This window comes from Leptodactylus fuscus, chromosome 3, assembly GCF_031893055.1.
Source record: "Leptodactylus fuscus isolate aLepFus1 chromosome 3, aLepFus1.hap2, whole genome shotgun sequence".
Taxonomy (NCBI): domain Eukaryota; kingdom Metazoa; phylum Chordata; class Amphibia; order Anura; family Leptodactylidae; genus Leptodactylus; species Leptodactylus fuscus.
In genome coordinates this window covers 110,514,593-110,537,444 of record NC_134267.1, presented here as the reverse complement: position 1 = coordinate 110,537,444, position 22,852 = coordinate 110,514,593, and the positions used below count along the sequence as shown (strand labels likewise).

The 22,852-nt window shown below is 43.5% G+C and overlaps 1 protein-coding gene across 1 annotated transcript in view; it reads right to left on the bottom strand.

Moving 5' to 3' along the window:
- Window positions 1–2,219: 2,219 nt before the first annotated feature.
- Window positions 2,220–22,852, bottom strand: part of PREP (prolyl endopeptidase) — a 90,230-nt gene continuing 69,597 nt past the window's right edge. The window contains exons 11-15 of the mRNA XM_075268145.1: window positions 10,655–10,791; window positions 9,525–9,619; window positions 8,056–8,187; window positions 5,441–5,597; window positions 2,220–3,878 (exon numbers count right to left, since the gene is read on the bottom strand). Coding sequence (XP_075124246.1) covers window positions 3,584–3,878; window positions 5,441–5,597; window positions 8,056–8,187; window positions 9,525–9,619; window positions 10,655–10,791 — 816 coding nt within the window. The 3' untranslated portion in view covers window positions 2,220–3,583. The remainder of the gene's footprint in view (window positions 3,879–5,440; window positions 5,598–8,055; window positions 8,188–9,524; window positions 9,620–10,654; window positions 10,792–22,852) is intronic.

Genomic DNA, 22,852 nt, shown 5'->3' with positions numbered 1-22,852 from the left:
GCTACTTTAAATATGGGTCACTCACCCCAAATCGCCACCGTCACCCTCCAAACACCCCTCCGGGATCGGCTGTAGAAGCTGGCATTCTGCCAGCGCTGCTCTGTCCACGCTCCTCCTATTGGTGCATGGCAGGCTGTGGGCGGGCTATAGAGCCAGGACTGCGGCACCATAGGTTGGGGGCTCAATGTGGGCGTGCCGATTCACCAGGGACACAGTGAGGAAGATAGCGGCCGCCCACAGGGTCCTGGAGCCGCAGTTATACCACGCTGCCTACACACATTGCGGAGGAGGCTGCTGCACCCCACACTACACATACAGATCAGAGCAGCGGGGGGAGGGGGTGTCCCAGGGGGGAGGAGGTGTCCCCAGGTTGGTGTCCACAGGTCCCCAGCTTCAGTCCCCCCCCCTACATCGGCCCCCGTGTAGTAGCTCTCACCTTTGTCTCTCTCTCCTCTGCTCCTGTGTCTGCTGGCTGCCTGCACACACTTCTCGTGCTGCTGTCTGTGTCCTGTATGAAGCACAGCGAGCTCCGGCGTCAGGTTGCTATGACACAGTCAGCTTCACCTCTGTCGGCTCTGACACTATAAAGCCGACTGCGCATGCGCGGCCATAGTCCCGAGCCCACAATTGCGCGCATGCGCAGTCGGCTCTACTAGTGTCTCAGTGGCAGAGCCAACTGCGCAGGCGTTAGAAGAAAGACGAAGAAAGAAGGGGAGGATCCAGCAGAAGACAGAGGCGGCGCAGGATCCTGTTCTCAGGCAGCGGTGGGGATGCCCTCATCGCATTTTCAGCGCTGGGGCCCGCCCCCATCGCTGCCAGAGAACTAATTTACATACCGGTAAAATCCGGTATTACTAAGGAACGGCGCGGCGGAGAGCCCATCTAAAGGTAAGAGACGAATAGCCTTTCTAAAGGCTATTCCGACATGTTAGCCACAGAAAAAAGATTTTTAATGGTAGAATCCCTTTAAACATAGTTATGCCTATAAACAGCACCTGAAAGTTTGAGTATATAGGAGAACTATCTACATGACTACTTAATTCCAGAATCTTACCATCCATTATATGTGAAAGCTCTCCGCCGTGAATGTATACCAGAATTATTCTCATCAAATTGTTTTGGGTTTTATTTGGTAATTTGGAGCAGATAGCAAATGCAACAGGGATAAAACTAAGAATTATACTAGAACCCTTCTGCCCACTCCATTTAAATTGAAAAGGGTCCTATAAAATAGGAACAGGGAGATGCAAATATTTTTCAATAATAAACACCTAAAAAAAAATAATAGTGATTTACCATTGAATTGCATGATAAAGTAGTCCTTCATTTTACTAATGAATATAATTAAAATAACTAGTAATGACATAGTACATGGAGATAAGTCGGTATTAGCAGCTTTCACTGCATTTTGGCACATCACATCATGTGTGGAAAGAGATGTGAGAAGAGTGTTCTAAAAATACTGTAAAGAAAAATTGTGTGCGTATGTATATGTTTACGTATCTCTAAATGTATATCTATATATGCATGTACAGAACAAACTATATGTTTATATCAAAGGTCCAAATGTCACAAAATGTGCAATAATATAATTACAGCGGTGCTTGAAAGTTTGTGAACCATTCAGAATTTTCTATATTTCTGCATAAATATAACCTAAAATTACATTTCATTTCATGCAAGAATGTATCTGTTATTCCTGACAGATATTTATACATACTTTGACAACAGGGTGTTGCTATTCCCTTTGCCGAAAGAACAGTGTCTCTCCATAGTCTGAAATCATTAGCAGTGACTGGATAGTGCCAGAAAGTGGAGGGGCGCACTTCTGACTGCGAACACCCAGTTATCAATGTATATATTATTTTCTATGAGACAGCATTATGCTAAGTTGTAATAAAAGATGCTTTGGATTTTAACAGGAAAAGAAGAATTTACTAAAACGGACATGTCATAAGAGCCACCAGCTCCTCTTCAGAGAGGTTGTAAAAGATGAAATTGGGAAGATTAGGAAATGGTACCACCTTGCCCACAGACAGTCTCTGGGGTAGCTCAACCCTATTGACTAGTAGTTTTTTTTTTCATTAAGTGGAATTCTATATAATAATTTCAAAATATTAGCAAACACCTTGACCCACAGAATTAGCATTGAACCCATACTACTATATAACCACTACAAATAAAGCTCATACCTTACAATAGTGAATAGAGTGGATTTACAGGGTATTTAACCTATAATGTAACATAAAGCATAAACCGTGGGGACATATTATGTATATAGATACAAGAGAACAACAAAGTGGAGGTAAATATTTATTTGATTTGTACCAAACATTTACAACTTCTCATATGCCGTGGATGAAGTATTCTTAAAGAGTGACCATCGTTTCCATTATTTTCATAACCCAATAGACAAGCAAAAATGTCAGATAAATGCCTCTATCTTCACTTATCAGACTTCTGCCATGTTCCCCAGAACTCAACCTCCCACCCTCAATTCACTCCTCAAATCCATCTTCAATGAATACAGGTCAGGAACTTACTAAAAGATCAGGTTATAGAGACCACCCACAGAAGTCTATTGAAAGGGGAGGAGGAGTAGTGAGCAGGTACAGAAAGCCAAAGTTGAAGAGACAGTTTTAGTTATTGACTTACCATGTTTCTCCGAAAATAAGACGGGGTCTTATATTACTTTTTCTCTAAAAAAGGGGTCAAGGCTTATTTTTGGTTTAGGTCTTATTTTTTAGGCACTGGTGCAAATCAGATTTTTTTCTGGACGAATCTTGTAAAATGGTTAAGGTTAATTTACCTTCACAATTGATGGTGCAGAGTCAGTGAGTCTTAAAGTTACTGGCACTCTCAATACTTTCTGTGGTGGTGGCACCATGTTCGCTCCATCTCTTCTTCTTCACATTAAGGGAAAGGTATTGTAATGGTTTGGCTAGGTCTGCGAGAGTGAGCAGCAGTGGCACCTGATGTTTGGTCACTTAGGTAGACAAATCCACAGCACAGTAACTGGTGGAAGGCGGGACTCAGGAAACAGGACTCGGGAGTGAGTGAGTGGATTTTGCCCTGCTGTGGCAGGAGGTAGCAGGGTACTTGTCCAAGATGGTTGTGAGTGACGGTATGTCTATTCTTTGTCTTCTACTCTTAGTGACATAACCTTGGACTGGAGGCTCTGACTTTAACTAGGGCTTATTTTTGGAATAGGGTTTATATTTGAAGCCTACTCCAAAAACCCTGCAAAATCAAGCTACGGCTTATTTTTTGGAGTAGGGCTTATTTTTGGAGAAACAGGGTGTCTCAGATTCAAGTTAACCTGCTCAGTACTAGTGTGCAATGTCACGTCAGTCACTCTTTAAGGTACTTGAAGGGCGGAACCTTCAAAACATATCACATGAAAAGATACACGTTTCATAGTCTGATCAAGAAAAGGCCATCTCAATTTCTCATACAGTATAACTCAAGTAACAGGGATACATGTAAATTGATGAAAGGAAATTAATCTCAAAAAGGAATACACTGAAGTTTGTCAAGTGACAGAAAAGCCCTTGTGTTAAAAATTAAATCCATTCAGTTTTCCTTATTCAACCCAACTGAGATTTAGGCATTGTGCAATGAAAGCAAACATATCAGAGACTTCCTCAATCACTTTAGCTGTAGGCTTCCCTGCCCCGTGGCCAGCTTTGGTATCCACATGGATAAGGAGAGGGTTGGTTTGCTTTGTACTTTGGCCGACAATATATTGCAGAGTAGCGATAAATTTCAAAGAGTGTAAAGGAACAACTCTGTCGTCATGGTCAGCCGTGAGCAGCAACATTGCTGGATATTGTTTCCCATCTCCTTCTGGAACCTTAATGTTATGAAGTGGTGAGTATCTGTAATGAGAGCACACATGATGAGAATTATGCTACTACATACTAAAATACAAGGTGTGTGCTAGCCGGCCTACATAATACTGGTTTCATCATCACATATGCCTGCCTAAATATATGGCCATTTAACCCCTCCCCAACATCTGCATTAATAGTACAGGAGATATGGGATATTTAACCCTTCCCCGACATCTGCCACATTATAACTGGAGGCAGCAATCTATTAGTAGGACAGGCTCATCATTACATTAGTTCTATTACAGGCTGCGCGCCTTCCACTGAGCTGTGTACCAAAGAGGAGAAATGTATGCTATCACATCACTGGCGTAAATAATGATATGTCTGGTAGCGCTGATGGCTCCACACTCTGCCTTCCATTGCCACACTCACTTTTGGGGATATGGTAAAGGCAACACAGAAGTACAAAAAAAGTTGCAATTTTTTTGTGCAGAACGATGATTTGCACAAACAATTGAGACTTTTTACACCATAAAACTGGCATACCAAGCATAATAAGTCTGCCTCATTGTTCACTTCACCTAATAAGATAATGCATATAATATTAATAAATGGCATTTATGGAACAGTAAAAACCTGTATAACACTGCTACTCAAGATTAACCTTCATGTTCATCTCACATCAACACTTGGGTAATCTCCAAGCTTTGCAAAATGTTCTGTGGAGTCACAAACTCTTTGGACTAATGGACCCTGCGTCTGCAGTTTATGAAAACAAGGCGAGGACATCTTACCAAAAGTCAACCATGGCAGCGACAGGATGTGGATTTTACTCTTACTGTTGCAACAAAAAACTGAAAAACTATATATCTTCTATCAATAAAGAGATGAGAATGTCTGGCCATCTGTAAGCTACATTTGAATACTCCAGATTGAAGATGCTACAAAATACACAAACATGGCTAGTTACGATGGGACCCAAGCCATGTTGTGCCACTCATCCTAGGATATCTGGAGCCAAGAGGTAAGGGAAGGGTGACATCTGTAGTTCAGAAACTTATGTCTTGCTAGGCTTTTTATTTCTCTTGTTACATTATATAACATGGACTATACAAAACACTTACCATAGCTTTCTACTCTGAATCATGAAGGAATGTGAAATAACCAATCTAGTCTACCACAAAAGAATTTATGAGCCTAATAACTTACAATTGAGCTGCTCTCACACAAACTATCCATTTTGCAGGCTACAAAAGGGATGCTATCTATCTTTTTTTATTTTCAGCATTCCCAAGCAACGAATCTGTTAAAAACAGATGAAACATGGAAAGTACAAGGATAACATCTGCGTTTAGTTGTTTTCACAGACCTGCAGGGCTGAAATGAGTAGAGAAAAAGCGAAAAAAAGAAAAAAAAAAATAGTGCATGCCATGTTTTTTTTTTCTCTGTGTCTCACGGTCAGTGAACCCCCCACAAAAAACTGGTACGTGAATTACTCCACTCAATGTGGGTCTATGTGCTGTTTTTTTCAAGTACTGGGACAGTAAAATTGTTAGTGTGAAAGGGCCCTTATTTATGTCAAATACAATGGAATATGTGACCCTTACTTGTATAGCCAGTCAAAGTGTTCTTTATTGTCGGAGCAGCCATAGTCTGTTGTCCAGGCATGACCAATAGTGAACTTGTGGAACTTCAACATGTCCATTACCCCAACCTGCGCAATGGCACATCCGAAGAGCTCCGGTCTCTGGTTAGCACACGCAGCTGTAAAATAATATTATCACCCATTTTATACATTCAGGCGCCTCATAAATCATGCATTAAGACAAATGCTTCAGGTTAGCACTTTCCATCAGATAATCCATAACTCATTATCCGTATGCAACTTTCAGATACATTTGTGAAAAATTGTTAAGTGCAAATGAATTGGGATCATTTCAAACTCACCTTAAACTTCCCCATCAGATCTACTGGGCAAATTTTATAATAGATGGCAAAAACACTTTAATTTCAGTTGCAGTCTAAGAAAGTTAACTACTATCCATAGGACTGATGGGCATCCAACCGCTCAGATCTCCCATAAGGAGAACAGGATCTTTTGTTTGATCTCTAGAGTTGTCCCCTGTCCTATGAATAGCGGATAACTTTCTCAGATGGGAAAGGTTCAATTGGAAGGAGAAATGGGACCCACTGAATCCAAACAATGGCAGGAGCAAGATAAATTTGGGCTAGCCTCTCTAGAGCTGGTTAGGAACCAAATTTTATTTGCTGGTCTTGTGTAACTAATTGTATAAATGGCTTGATAACTATAACATGTATAATCTATTCCTTATAAGCTTTCTTATTGACACTTCGCCATATGTCTAGTATATAGATTAAAAACATGAAAATAAAACATTATCTGTTTAGAACCCCCCCCCCCCCAAAAAAAAAAAAAAACATACATTCTGCCCATTTTAGGTACTGAAGCAGATTACAGAGGTGAGACTTGCATTTGTGAGAAACTTACAGCGTATCCTAATGGCAGACTATATACCCACAATGTAAGCAATTGTAATATCCCTTTAATGCCCACTTTACTGTTGCAAAGTTTAGCCCCTTCTGTGTCATGGGTATGGATTTAGGAGATTTTGTGACTAGTGAAACAAATGAGCTCAAAATCATTACTAGGGATGTAATGTTGGGATCATTTTACACTGTATTAACACCACAGATTTTATGGTGATAGCTTTAATAGTCCTTTATATTCTTATTAAAAGAAAAACAAGAAGAATGAATCTGTGCTTATGAGAAAAACTTCCACAGATCGCCAACATGTACGGCTTTCTTTTAAGGAGTAGAAGAAAAACCAGGTATTCGCAGAGCTTATTTGCTTTTGTGTATTAGGAATGTGAGTATCCAGGCCATATTTGACATGAAATGAAAAGGCCAATCTATACCCTTGTATATTACTGATAAAGGACAGAACAATGGAAAGGAAACCTAGAGGGAGTACAAGGATCCTTGAGCTTGTCTCCTAAAGATAGAAAAATCTGTGCGTTGAATGTCAGATCTGGAAACATGTGTAGGTCAGCTGCTATGATGGCAAGTAATTCTGTCCTACAGAAAAATATAGGTCTTTTCTCTACAGAATTAGCCCATTTTTAAGTATGAACTATCTGCAATACATACATGGGTATATATATGTATATACACACACAGTATTTCTGTATATCATATCTATCTATCTATCTATCTATCTATCTATCTATCTATCTATCTATCTATCTATCTATCTATATCCTATCTATCTATCGCATCATTGTGAATTGTTTTATTCAGAATAAACATCATAGTACATTATTACTGCAAGGGTTTGTTCATACTACGAAAATTGGAGAAGAATTTGAGGCGGACATCTTCCTCATATGCCTCTTCATTTTCCTTTCCCTGTGGCAGATAAACAGGCCGGATCAGTGGGAAGTCTCGAGCCCTGAACTATTCAGCAAGATCAAGAAGGAGATTTTTTCTGTGTCCAGCAGAGACAGAATACAATATATATATATATATATATATATATATATATATATATATATATATAACACACAGTATTTCTGTATATCCTATCTATCTATCTCTCTCTACACACACACAGATATAGAATATGTAACGTTCATCGGATAGCTTGCTGCAGACTTATATCTTTACCCACAAACCATTGCTACTTTTTAATGTTATGACTCAAAGTTAAGTAAAAGTAATGGTGTTTTCTAGGACTAGGGTCCTGATCACCTATCCTTACGATAGACCATCAGTATTAGATTGGTATATCCTGACATACAACTACTTTGTCAATCAGCTGTTTAATGACCTTGCAGCACTTGGGTGAGCTCCTCTACTCCTTCTCAGGTCATTGATGTCATGTCCTTTAGTCACAGGGCCATGTAGCACCTCAGTCCAATTCAAATGAGCACAGCCAATATAATGTACATATCATATGCGTTATCTAATGTAATGTATTACTGACAACAAATATCAACCACAGACTTCAAAGGATCATCTGATATGATCTGCTTATTTGGATTTTGAAATGACAACAAAGTATCAAATGAAACCCAAGGTAACAGTACTACCAACAATCATGCAGACTTCACATTACATGAAGAGAGATTTATAGATAATGTAGATATGGTATAAAATAACAATAATAAGGGGAAGGCAAAGAGAACATATAACTACATACCAACTAAAAGGCCACCATTTGATCCTCCGTTGATGGTGATTTTCTCTGGAGAAGAGTACCCTTTCTTCACTAAATATTCAGCTGCACATTGGAAGTCATCAAAGCAATTTTGCTTCTTACCCATGATACCAGCTTTAAAAGGAAAAAATGTTGTAAGTGGAGAAACACTTTAATTACATACTTATGTCAAAGGTCTAAGATCATCCTGTACTTCATTTAGAAATGTTAGGGATGGGCAATGCACTGTAAACTTTACAAGTCAGACACATCATTCTAGAAATAAAGTCAAGAAGCTTTTTTTGAGGCTAGTCAAGAAGAATGTCAATAAAGATCAATGGAGAAAAATAAATAAATGCAGTTGTCCAATGAATTAAGAACTGAAAGGTTAATCCATGCAAATCGGTTGTTTCTCTGATGCTCCAGAAAACAAATATAATATACACCAGTGAATTCATGTTAAATAAGAAAGCACAATCAAAATGGAGGAGAATATGCATGAATAAATGTGGAAAAGGTTAATTGTACCATCTGGGTGAAAATAAGGAGATCTGAGAGTCATACAGTATATGGCACAAATAAAAAAAACAATCTTTAAAAAAAAAACCAATATCAACATTTCTTGTTCTAAACAGCTCACTGAATTCCAGCATGGTATTGAAATAGGATTTCATCCCTTTTAGCTACTCCAGTAGTATTACTAAAAAAATGGGAACAACTCAGACATAAAATGGAAGACGACGTAACACTACACAGTGGGGTCCACAAGTACTGAGTTGACAAGTCGGCAAGACTCTGCTGATTCCATAACTATAGAGTTAAAAATCTCCTCTCTCATTACAATCAGCACAAAAACTGTGCCAGGAGATTCGTAGTATGGGTTTCCATGGCTGAACAGCTGCCTGCCACCAATGGACTCTAAAGCAGTGGAAATGTTCTCTATGGAGTGAAGAATAACACTAGTGGGCAGCATGAAGGATGAGTCTGGGCCCGGCAAATGACAAAAGAATGTTACTTGCATGAATGTATTGTGTCAACTGTAAAATGTGAAGGAGGAGGCATAATGCTATGGATGGTTTTACAAGGGTTGGTCTAGGTTCCTTAGGTCCAGTGATCTTAATGTTTCAGTATACCAAGACATTTTGGACAATTGCATGTTAGTCAGATTCTGTTCAAACATGATTGTTCACTAGGGTACAAGACAAGGTCCATAAAAAGTCATCTTTTCATACAGGTTTTATACAATAATTCGTATATATTGGCTAACTAGCGGTTGAACTACATGAAACACACAGAAAACAATATATACTAAAATTGGAGAGCAACTGAAAAAATCTATTTTTATTGCAGTTTGGCTGTTACAGGATTCCTCACCAGGAAAATCTTCTTTGTGAAATCTGTCTCCTCCAATAGGCTATATGGAAAGAGATTAATCCAATTAAGCAAGTGACAGACAACAAAGTAATACTAACCTTTATGCCAGGTTTCGCCATACTCTCCTCCACCTCTGATATTTGCAATAGCTAGAATGCCACCTAAATGCCTTACGAAGATCAACCTGGAAACACTGCAAGTAGACGGACAAAAATAATACATATGTATGCAAATTAAGAACTTGTCTTTTTCCTAAATTAGTCCTGCTGGCTTCATGCAGGGCAGGAGCGTAGCGATGTCGCAGGCACCTGTGCCGGCGTCTAACCCGGCAAAGGGGCCGCCAATACAGACCCAGCATCCGCTGTAATAGAAAGGCGGATGCCGGGTCTGTATTGGCATTGTGAAGGCTGGGGAACTGACTGGTCTCACCATCTATGAGCGCGCACGCAGGGCCAGCGGCATAGAAGCGACGTCATCTCGCCGCTGGCTTTGCATATGTAACCCCGCCCACCAATGACGCAACAAAGCAGGAAGAAAGAAGATTTTATAGCAGCGAAGACTGGTGAGTATGCGACGTGGGAATACCCCTTTAATGAAGAGGAAATTAACAAATGCTAACAAACTGCTCAATAGATAATAGGCATTTCCCTGGATTTGTTTATGCAAATAACTATGTAACTATATATTGCATTAAGGGTACATGACTTAGTATGTGCTACTCAATGATCCAATAGAGATCAGGATAGTAGTCTCAACAGTGTAGCTAGACAACCCAAATATATTCTTTAAACCTGAAAACTGGCCATACACATTAGATTCCGGCCCACTGTCAGGCGACTTGCCAATCAATAATGGGATCAACATTAACGATCAGGTGGAAGTTTCGTTTACAAAACAATAGGCAGTGAGTTTTCACAAATTGGTACATGAATTGCCAAATGCAGCTGATGATATCAAACATTGATATTTTCAGCTGGCAGAAAAATAGGCAGTATGACCAATCAGCTATTGATAAACTAAAGCCTGCTGTTGGTATGGCATTGAAATACTGTACCCATCTACCTGCCAGAACTGGCCATTTTAGTCGGCACAAATCTAATGTGCATAGCCAGCTAGTGTCTTCTTGGTTCACTTTAAAGTGAAGTGGAATAAAGCATACATTAGCATCTGGGCACCACACCAATTTTTTCTGTATTCTCAGCATTCACACATCAATGCAAACTCTTACCTGTAACTTGGGGAGATCGATATGTTGAAACCACCATAGCCATAAAGAAAGGCAGGGTGACAACCATCCAATGCAATACCCCTTTTATGGACAATAAACATTGGTATGAGAGTCCCATCTTTGCTAGTGTAAAATTCCTGTGATAAAAATTAAAGAATAAAATTGAATTGTATAAATGTAAAAATGTACTTGTGTAACATTACAAAAATTCACATTGCTATATACAGTGGGGCAAAAAAGTATTTAGTCAGTCACCAATAGTGCAAGTTCCACCACTTAAAAAGATGAGAGGCGTCTGTAATTTACATCATAGGTAGACCTCAACTATGAGAGACAAAATGAGAAAACAAATCCAGAAAATCACATTGTCTGATTTTGTAAGAATTTATTTGCAAATTATGGTGGAAAATAAGTATTTGGTCAGTAACAAAATTTCATCTCAATACTTTGTTATATATCCTTTGTTGGCAATGACAGAGGTCAAACGTTTTCTGTAAGTCTTCACAAGGTTGGCACACACTGTTGTTGGTATGTTGGCCCATTCCTCCATGCAGATCTCCTCTAGAGCAGTGACGTTTTGGGGCTGTCGCTTGGCAACACGGACTTTCAACTCCCTCCAAAGGTTTTCTATAGGGTTGAGATCTAGAGACTGGCTAGGCCACTCCAGGATCTTGAAATGCTTCTTACAAAGCCACTCCTTCGTTGCCCTGGCGGTGTGCTTTGGATCATTGTCATGTTGAAAGACCCAGCCACGTTTCATCTTCAATGCCCTTGCTGATGGAAGGAGGTTTGCACTCAAAATCTCACGATACATGGCCCCATTCATTCTTTCATGTACCCGGATCAGTCGTCCTGGCCCCTTTGCAGAGAAACAGCCCCAAAGCATGATGTTTCCACCCCCATGCTTTACAGTAGGTATGGTGTTTGATGGATGCAACTCAGTATTCTTTTTCCTCCAAACACGAAACGTTGTTTCTACCAAACAGTTCCAGTTTGGTTTCATCAGACCATAGGACATTCTCCCAATACTCTTCTGGATCATCCAAATGCTCTCTAGCAAACTTCAGATGGGCCTGGACATGTACTGGCTTAAGCAGTAGGACACGTCTGGCACTGCAGGATCTGAGTCCCTGGCGGCGTAGTGTGTTACTGATGGTAGGCTTTGTTACATTGGTCCCAGCTCTCTGCAGTTCATTCACTAGGTCCCCCCGCGTGGTTCTGGGATTTTTGCTCACCATTCTTGTGATCATTTTGACCCCACGGGGTGAGATTTTGCGTGGAGCCCCAGATCGAGGGAGATTATCAGTGGTCTTGTATGTCTTCCATTTTCTAATTATTGCTCCCACAGTTGATTTCTTCAATCCAAGCTGGTTGCCTATTGCAGATTCTGTCTTCCCAGCCTGGTGCAGGGCTACAATTTTTTTTCTGGTGTCCTTTGACAGCTCTTTGGTCTTCACCATAGTGGAGTTTGGAGTCTGACTGTTTGAGGGTGTGCACAGGTGTCTTTTTATACTGATAAGTTTAAACAGGTGCCATTACTACAGGTAATGAGTGGAGGAAAGAGGACTCTTAAAGAAGAAGTTACAGGTCTGTGAGAGCCAGAAATCTTGATTGTTTGTAGGTGACCAAATACTTATTTTCCACCATAATTTGCAAATAAATTCTTACAAAATCAGACAATGTGATTTTCTGGATTTGTTTTCTCATTTTGTCTCTCATAGTTGAGGTCTACCTATGATGTAAATTACAGACGCCTCTCATCTTTTTAAGTGGTGGAACTTGCACTATTGGTGACTGACTAAATACTTTTTTGCCCCACTGTATAAGATCTATATTCATAATGGAAGCATATCTAGTCAAATTAGTGGTTTGAGCATCTCAATGAAATAGTCACTGAATAGAATGATAGATTTGAACATGCTCAGTAAAACTGATCTATTAAATCAGACTCAGGCCAAAGGGTTATTTCTCATCTTATAAAAGTGATGGAATATCGCTAGGATATGCCACCATTTAGGATTGGTGGCAGGTGAATGGGCTGAAGGGCTGGTTTAGTGCTGCATCTCCTTCACTGGGGAGCATTTATTACGACTGGCATTTTATAACCAGATGCCGACCGTTCATGGACTACAATACAAAATCTACAGATGTGGAAAAAAAAAAAAAAAAAAAAAAGTAAAAGGGTATCAAAACACTGTGGGCTGATGTATCATAGCTACAAGAGTTGCAATTTTTTGTGCACCCCAGGGAATGAAAATGTTACAACTCTGTGCCACACTCACTACTTCTGTAAGAAGGGGATCAAGTCAGAAAAACTTGTGATTTACAGAATTCAATTATAGCCCGAGCACACGGTCACAGAGGGGGCAGATTATGGCGCAGAATCCACATCATAATCCGTCCCCTCACAATGGTGGTCTATGGAGACTGCTAGTGTATTTTTTCCGCTAGCGGAAAAAAGAAGCAAGCTGCCCTTTCTTCAGGTGGAATCCACGGCTGATTCAGTGCGACGTCTGCCTCGTGACAGCACGCTCCAGACTAGGCCCATTCATTTGGGCCTACGCCGGACCAGAGTGCCGCGACTGTTGGAAGTTGCGGCAGGCGGATTTTGGCCATATTCTGACGCGGCTTCCCACGTCAGAATATGGCCAAAATTCGCCCGTACGCCTCCCCGTGTGAACTAAGCTTTATGGTGCACCAGACGCACCAGCACATCTCTAGCCAGTGTAAAAAAGGGTTAAAGACAAGAGTACAAAGTGCCGGCTTTAGTAAATCGGTCTGTTTTTCCCAAATAGCAGGAGCACATTTAGTGTCTATGTTGCCTACCAATTTACCAATGTATAATACTTTTTTGTCACCAGTCTACTACCTTATTAATACTGCAGCAGTGAACCTATATCTGAATATAGCTGAACATTGCAGATAACAAAGGTCACTAAAGGGTTACTATTTCTTTACTATTCTACACAACCAGAAAAAGCTCAATAAGTTCCATATTTGGAAGGACTGTCTTGGGAAAGTAATGACTAAATTATTACAGATACACATTCCCAATTGTCTGAGTATAACTGAAATCCCCTAGAAAAAACCTTTAGTGCTCTTCATCACAGCAATCCATTTAGACACTGGATGTTTCCTCAGCCGACTTTGGCTACCCTAAATACCATATAAGCTTTCCTGAGATCCAGCCACAAGATAAGCTCCAGTGATTATTGTACTGTACAAAGATTCAGAAGCAGATCAATTACTGCTTAGCAATGAGATATGATGCTTTTAAGAAGACTTCAATGCACATATCTCTTGACAACAAATTCAATCGTGTCTAGTCCAGGTACACTTGGGCAAGCAGTTTGTTAAATTGATAATAAGCAATAATGGGAAATGTTTCTATTTCAATACAACACTGTGAAAAAGCAAATCCTGAACTTAAAGGGGTTGTCCAGGATAAAAGCTAATTCCTACACTACTCTAACCACCCTCGTCACTACCATGCCCCCCCCCCCCCCATTATACTTACCTCTCTTTGTTCCAGACTTCCTCCTGTGCGACAGCTCCTCCCTCTTTTCTGCCTGCCGGCGTGCAATGGTCCCAGCGCTGCTCTGTGCTCTGCAACCGAAAAGCCACCTCTACTGCGCAGGCTTGCGAGCAGCTCCCATACTTGCGCAGCAGAGGTGGATTATTGGCTGCAGAGCACAGAGCAGCGCTGGGACTATTGCACCTGCAGAATCAGAAAAGAGGGAGGGGAGGGCCGGCCCCACAGGAGGAAGTCTGGAAGCAAGAGGGGTAAGTATAATGGGGTGAAGGGGTGGGATGAGTTAGCTGGGAAAGGCTAGTAGTAGGTGGGATAGCTAGAGAGACAGGGAGGGAGATAAGTGAGGTGAGTGGGAGCTAGCGTGGAAGTTACATAGCAGGAAGCTGCACCACATAAACAAATGAAGAAGATAACAGGAGCTCCTAGAGACACCCAAAAATCCCTCAAAACACTGCTAAAGGTATTTGGGTGAATTTATTAACCCATTAATAACACTAACAGACCATTTTGAGGGAAAAAAAACTTTTTTTTTTTTTTACCAGAAAACCCATTGAGGGGCACATTCGGAACTGATAATTTTAAAGTACTGGAAAACAGAATAAAAAGAGGCATATGAAAGGGCTACAGTCTGTTTGACAGATGGTACTAGAAAGTCCCTCAAAAATAAGTAGTTCAACTGCCTATCCACCCCTCTATGTAAAACAGGTCCCCCTTAAAGCAATCCTATCACTCAGACATGATTTTTTTCTAAGTACCACATCGGAATAGCCTGAAGAAAGGCTATTCGTCTCCTACCTTTCGTCGTCTTCTCCACGCCGTCGTTCGCCTACAATCCCGGTTCTTGTTGGTATGCTAATGAGCTCTCTTGCAGCACTGGGGGCGGGACCCATTGCTCAGACAGCACTGGGGGCGTCCCCAATGCTGCGAGAGAACTCTCTCCAGCAACGTCAACTTCAGCCTCCTCTTCCAGCGGTGGCTTGTAACTTCTAAGGCCTCGGGCAGAGCAGACTGCGCATGCCCACAGGCCACGAGAAAATGGCCGCTTCCAATACTGTGCGATCGGCAGCACGGAGAAGACGACGAAAGGTAGGAGTCGAATAGCCTCTCTTAAGGCTATTCCGATGTGGTACTTAGAAAAAAATCATGTCTGAGTGATAGGATCCCTTTAAATTTAATTGTACTGTTGCATACAGGCTATATCATGAAAGCAATCAAATACAATAGGGTCTATATATTTGTTATATATATATATATATATATATATATATATATATATATATATATTTATTTATTTAAAAAATGTAATAAATCTCAGCAGGAAGTGACGTGCTGTAATGTAAGATGAGGTGTCTACTTCTGAAGGGTGTAGGCTGTCTTGATCTAGAACAATCATCATGTCAGAGCTAAGAATATAACAAAAAACTGTACATATTTCAGAATCTATGCACATGTTCAGTTCCCTGAAGAAATTACTGAACCACAATGCAAGAAACAAAAAACGGTAAGTGCTGCCAAACAATGTGAACAAGAAATGCTGGTGCATGTTGATGTGGCTGCAGAACAAATGCGAACACAATAAGATACAACAACACTCAGCTAGCACCAAAAGCGTTACTGCAAATACCTACTGTAAAAGTACAGGAAAGTTCTTGGTTTTTACATTTTGATCAAACTGTATTTCAGCCCTTCTGCCAACGACAAGGAGAACTCTATTAGGTATTTCCCTCTACATACATTGACTTGCCTGTTTTCGGTCCCTAGCCCCCCATAAATTAAGGTCAAGTGTATTTCAGCCATATTATGCCTAGCATACACCCCTGTCTGTACTTTATATACAGCAGGTATTTGCAGTAATGCTCTTGGGTAGAGTTCTGTTTCAACTTTTTGTGTTCGCATTACTGAATAACCATAGAGGCACTAGGTGTTCAGGCTACGTTCTTGATAGGCAACAGTACTTATACTTAATTATCAACATTATTATACATTATGTATAAAATTATATTTGTAGCTCAAAGAGAGTCTGTTATACCAATATACTCTAGTTCAGTCCTCAACCATAATTACAGAATATTCTTCTAGTGAAATTGTTATTAGGTGACTGATGTCACATTGTCAACTGGAAGGATGGTTGTCTTGCTTGAAACTTATGTCAGATGGAAGGGCTTTCTTTGAAACGTTCACAGAAGGATCATTCATCCTTTTCCCGCTGTCACTGGATAGGTGTGGTCAATTTGAATGGCCACCTATATAGGCTATAATGTGTATAACTGTGTCTGCAAATCAAATGGTAACAGATGATTGTACATTCAATGATTGTTCTACAATCGACCTTTCAACTCTTGACATTAGCTTCAAAAACTGAACAAAATGCTGCACCGAAATGGAACATGTGAAAGCAATTTCTACCATCATCACCAAACTTCTGAAATGTCAGGAAGCTATTCTGGATAGAGATGAGCGAACACTAAAATGTTCGAGGTTCGAAATTCGATTCGAACAGCCGCTCAATGTTCGTGTGTTCGAACGGGTTTCGAACCCCATTATAGTCTATGGGGAACAGATACTCGTTAAGGGGGAAACCCAAATCCGTGTCTGGAGGGTCACCAAGTCCACTATGACACCCCAGGAAATGATGCCAACACCTCTGGAATGACACTGGGACAGCAGGGGAAGCATGTCTGGGGGCATCTAACACACCAAAGACCCTCTATTACCCCAACATCACAGCCTAACAACTACACACTTTACACACTCAATACCACCTCTCTGACAGTAGGAAAACACCTTGAAACATGTGTATTTGGCACTTGCAGTGAGGAGAGCTTGTCACCAGCAGTGAATTTGGCCCTTGTAGTAAGTTGAGGTTGGCACCAACATTTGTTTTGAAAATCAGGGTGGATTGAGCCTCTAACCAGCAGAGTTTGGGCAAATTCATGGTGGAGGGAGCCTCTAAACACCCCAGTTTGGGCAAATTCATGGTGGAGGGAGCCTCTAAAAACCCCAGTTTGGACCAATTCATGGTGGAGGGAGCCTCTAACCAGCCCAGTGTGGGCAAATTCATGGTGGAGGGAGCCTCTAAAAAACCCAGTTTGGACCAATTCATGGTGGAGGGAGCCTCTAACCAGCCCAGTTTGGGCAAATTCATGGTGGAGGGAGCCTCTAAAAAACCCAGTTTGGACCAATTCATGGTGGAGGGAGCCTCTAACCAGCCCAGTTTGGGCAAATTCATGGTGGAGGGAGCCTCTAAAAAACCCAGTTTGGACCAATTCATGGTGGAGGGAGCCTCTAACCAGCCCAGTTTGGGCAAATTCATGGTGGAGGGAGCCTCTAAACAGCCCAGTTTGGGCAAATTCATGGTGGAGGGAGCCTCTAAACAGCCCAGTTTGGGCAAATTCATGGTGGAGGGAGCCTCTAACCAGCCCAGTTTGGACCAATTAATGGTGGAGGGAGCCTCTAACCAGCCCAGTTTGGGCAAATTCATGGTGGAGGGAGCCTCTAAACAGCCCAGTTTGGACCAATTCATGGTGGAGGGAGCCTCTAAAAACCCCAGTTTGGACCAATTCATGGTGGAGGGAGCCTCTAACCAGCCCAGTTTGGGCAAATTCATGGTGGAGGGAGCCTCTAACCAGCCCAGTTTGGACCAATTAATGGTGGAGGGAGCCTCTAACCAGCCCAGTTTGGGCAAATTCATGGTGGAGGGAGCCTCTAAACAGCCCAGTTTGGACCAATTCATGGTGGAGGGAGCCTCTAAAAACCCCAGTTTGGACCAATTCATGGTGGAGGGAGCCTCTAACCAGCCCAGTTTGGGCAAATTCATGGTGGAGGGAGCCTCTAAACAGCCCAGTTTGGACCAATTCATGGTGGAGGGAGCCTCTAAAAAACCCAGTTTGGACCAATTCATGGTGGAGGGAGCCTCTAAACAGCCCAGTTTGGGCAAATTCATGGTGGAGGGAGCCTCTAACCAGCCCAGTTTGGACCAATTCATGGTGGAGGGAGCCTCTAAACAGCCAAGTTTTGGGAAATTCATGGTGGAGGGAGCCTCTAACCAGCCCAGTTTGGACCAATTCATGGTGGAGGGAGCCTCTAAACAGCCCAGTTTGGGCAAATTCATGGTGGAGGGAGCCTCTAAAAAACCCAGTTTGGACCAATTCATGGTGGAGGGAGCCTCTAACCAGCCCAGTTTGGACCAATTAATGGTGGAGGGAGCCTCTAAACAGCCAAGTTTGGACCAATTCATGGTGGAGGGAGCCTCTAAAAACCCCAGTTTGGACCAATTCATGGTGGAGGGAGCCTCTAACCAGCCCAGTTTGGGCAAATTCATGGTGGAGGGAGCCTCTAACCAGCCCAGTTTGGACCAATTAATGGTGGAGGGAGCCTCTAAACAGCCAAGTTTGGACCAATTCATGGTGGAGGGAGCCTCTAAAAACCCCAGTTTGGACCAATTCATGGTGGAGGGAGCCTCTAACCAGCCCAGTTTGGGCAAATTCATGGTGGAGGGAGCCTCTAAACAGCCCAGTTTGGGCACATTCATGGTGGAGGGAGCCTCTAACCAGCCCAGTTTGGACCAATTAATGGTGGAGGGAGCCGCTAAACAGCCCAGTTTGGACCAATTCATGGTGGAGGGAGCCTCTAAAAACCCCAGTTTGGACCAATTCATGGTGGAGGGAGCCTCTAAAAAACCCAGTTTGGACCGATTCATGGTGGAGGGAGCCTCTAACCAGCCCAGTTTGGACCAATTAATGGTGGAGGGAGCCTCTAAACAGCCAAGTTTGGACCAATTCATGGTGGAGGGAGCCTCTAAAAACCCCAGTTTGGACCAATTCATGGTGGAGGGAGCCTCTAACCAGCCCAGTTTGGGCAAATTCATGGTGGAGGGAGCCTCTAAACAGCCCAGTTTGGACCAATTCATGGTGGAGGGAGCCTCTAACCAGCCCAGTTTGGGCAAATTCATGGTGGAGGGAGCCTCTAACCAGCCCAGTTTGGACCAATTAATGGTGGAGGGAGCCTCTAAACAGCCCAGTTTGGGCAAATTCATGGTGGAGGGAGCCTCTAACCAGCCCAGTTTGGACCAATTCATGGTGGAGGGAGCCTCTAACCAGCCCAGTTTGGGCAAATTCATGGTGGAGGGAGCCTCTAAACAGCCCAGTTTGGACCAATTCATGGTGGAGGGAGCCTCTAAAAAACCCAGTTTGGACCAATTCATGGTGGAGGGAGCCTCTAAACAGCCCAGTTTGGGCAAATTCATGGTGGAGGGAGCCTCTAACCAGCCCAGTTTGGACCAATTCATGGTGGAGGGAGCCTCTAAACAGCCAAGTTTTGGGAAATTCATGGTGGAGGGAGCCTCTAACCAGCCCAGTTTGGACCAATTCATGGTGGAGGGAGCCTCTAAACAGCCCAGTTTGGGCAAATTCATGGTGGAGGGAGCCTCTAAAAAACCCAGTTTGGACCAATTCATGGTGGAGGGAGCCTCTAACCAGCCCAGTTTGGACCAATTAATGGTGGAGGGAGCCTCTAAACAGCCAAATTTGGACCAATTCATGGTGGAGGGAGCCTCTAAAAACCCCAGTTTGGACCAATTCATGGTGGAGGGAGCCTCTAACCAGCCCAGTTTGGGCAAATTCATGGTAAAGGGAGACTAACCAGCCCAGTTTGGACCAATTAATGGTGGAGGGAGCCTCTAAACAGCCAAGTTTGGACCAATTCATGGTGGAGGGAGCCTCTAAAAACCCCAGTTTGGACCAATTCATGGTGGAGGGAGCCTCTAACCAGCCCAGTTTGGACCAATTCATGGTGGAGGGAGCCTCTAAACAGCCCAGTTTGGGCAAATTCATGGTGGAGGGAGCCTCTAACCAGCCCAGTTTGGACCAATTCATGGTGGAGGGAGCCTCTAAACAGCCAAGTTTTGGGAAATTCATGGTGGAGGGAGCCTCTAACCAGCCCAGTTTGGACCAATTCATGGTGGAGGGAGCCTCTAAACAGCCCAGTTTGGGCAAATTCATGGTGGAGGGAGCCTCTAAAAAACCCAGTTTGGACCAATTCATGGTGGAGGGAGCCTCTAACCAGCCCAGTTTGGACCAATTAATGGTGGAGGGAGCCTCTAAACAGCCAAGTTTGGACCAATTCATGGTGGAGGGAGCCTCTAAAAACCCCAGTTTGGACCAATTCATGGTGGAGGGAGCCTCTAACCAGCCCAGTTTGGGCAAATTCATGGTGGAGGGAGCCTCTAACCAGCCCAGTTTGGACCAATTAATGGTGGAGGGAGCCTCTAAAAACCCCAGTTTGGACCAATTCATGGTGGAGGGAGCCTCCAACCAGCCCAGTTTGGGCAAATTCATGGTGGAGGGAGCCTCTAAACAGCCCAGTTTGGGCACATTCATGGTGGAGGGAGCCTCTAACCAGCCCAGTTTGGACCAATTAATGGTGGAGGGAGCCGCTAAACAGCCCAGTTTGGACCAATTCATGGTGGAGGGAGCCTCTAAAAACCCCAGTTTGGACCAATTCATGGTGGAGGGAGCCTCTAAAAAACCCAGTTTGGACCGATTCATGGAGGAGGGAGCCTCTAACCAGCCCAGTTTGGACCAATTAATGGTGGAGGGAGCCTCTAAACAGCCAAGTTTGGACCAATTCATGGTGGAGGGAGCCTCTAAAAACCCCAGTTTGGACCAATTCATGGTGGAGGGAGCCTCTAACCAGCCCAGTTTGGGCAAATTCATGGTGGAGGGAGCCTCTAAACAGCCCAGTTTGGACCAATTCATGGTGGAGGGAGCCTCTAACCAGCCCACTTTGGGCAAATTCATGGTGGAGGGAGCCTCTAAAAAACCCAGTTTGGGCACATTCATGGTGGAGGGAGCCTCTAACCAGCCCAGTTTGGACCAATTAATGGTGGAGGGAGCCGCTAAACAGCCCAGTTTGGACCAATTCATGGTGGAGGGAGCCTCTAAAAACCCCTGTTTGGACCAATTCATGGTGGAGGGAGCCTCTAAAAAACCCAGTTTGGACCAATTCATGGTGGAGGGAGCCTCTAACCAGCCCAGTTTGGACCAATTAATGGTGGAGGGAGCCTCTAAACAGCCAAGTTTGGACCAATTCATGGTGGAGGGAGCCTCTAAAAACCCCAGTTTGGACCAATTCATGGTGGAGGGAGCCTCTAACCAGCCCAGTTTGGGCAAATTCATGGTGGAGGGAGCCTCTAAACAGCCCAGTTTGGGCAAATTCATGGTGGAGGGAGCCTCTAACCAGCCCAGTTTGGACCAATTAATGGTGGAGGGAGCCGCTAACCAGCCCAGTTTGGACCAATTAATGGTGGAGGGAGCCTCTAAACAGCCAAGTTTGGACCAATTAATGGTGGAGGGAGCCGCTAAACAGCCCAGTTTGGACCAATTCATGGTGGAGGGAGCCTCTAAAAACCCCAGTTTGGACCAATTCATGGTGGAGGGAGCCTCTAAAAAACCCAGTTTGGACCAATTCATGGTGGAGGGAGCCTCTAACCAGCCCAGTTTGGACCAATTAATGGTGGAGGGAGCCTCTAAACAGCCAAGTTTGGACCAATTAATGGTGGAGGGAGCCGCTAAACAGCCCAGTTTGGACCAATTCATGGTGGAGGGAGCCTCTAACCAGCCCAGTTTGGACCAATTAATGGTGGAGGGAGCCTCTAAACAGCCAAGTTTGGACCAATTAATGGTGGAGGGAGCCGCTAAACAGCCCAGTTTGGACCAATTCATGGTGGAGGGAGCCTCTAAAAACCCCAGTTTGGACCAATTCATGGTGGAGGGAGCCTCTAACCAGCCCAGTTTGGGCAAATTCATGGTGGAGGGAGCCTCTAACCAGCAGAGTTGGTGGAAATCAGGGTGGAGGGAGCCTCTAACCAGCAGAGTTGGGGGAAATCAGGGTGGAGGGAGCCTAGTATTAGCAGAATTGTGCAACGCTTATGGTGGATGAGTATGAGGATGCGGAGGAATTGGAGAGGTTGAGTACAGACATGGAGTTTCATGTTGGGGTGCTTTACACAGGTGGGCACAAAAATGACGGCTCTACCCAGTGGTGGTTCATTTTTATCAAAGTGAGCCGGTCGGCACTCTCAGCTGACAGACGGGTGCGCTTGTCAGTGATGATGCCACCGGCTGCACTGAACACCCTCTCAGATAGGACGCTGGCGGCAGGACAGGACAGCACCTCCAAGGCATATAGGGCAAGTTCAAGCCACAGGTCCAACTTCGACACCCAATACGTGTAGGGCGCAGAGGGGTCGGAGAGGACAGGGCTGTGGTCGGAAAGGTATTCCCGCAACATGCGCCTATACTTCTCACGCCTGGTGACACTAGGACCCTCCGTGGCGGCACTTTGGCGAGGGGGTGCCATCAAGGTGTCCCAGACCTTAGACAGTGTGCCCCTCGTTTGTGTGGACCGGTGAGAACTTGGTTGCCTACTGGAGGAACTGCCCTCCCTGCCGCCAACGTCACATGCTGGAAACATCTCCATCATATTCTGCACCAATTGCCTGTGGCAAGCATTGATGCGATTGGCCCTCCCCTCTACCGGAATAAAAGACGAGATGTTGTTTTTATACCGGGGGTCAAGGATAGCAAAGATCCAGTACTGGTTGTCCTCCATGATTTTGACAATACGCTTGTCGGTTGTAAAGCACCCCAACATGAACTCAGCCATGT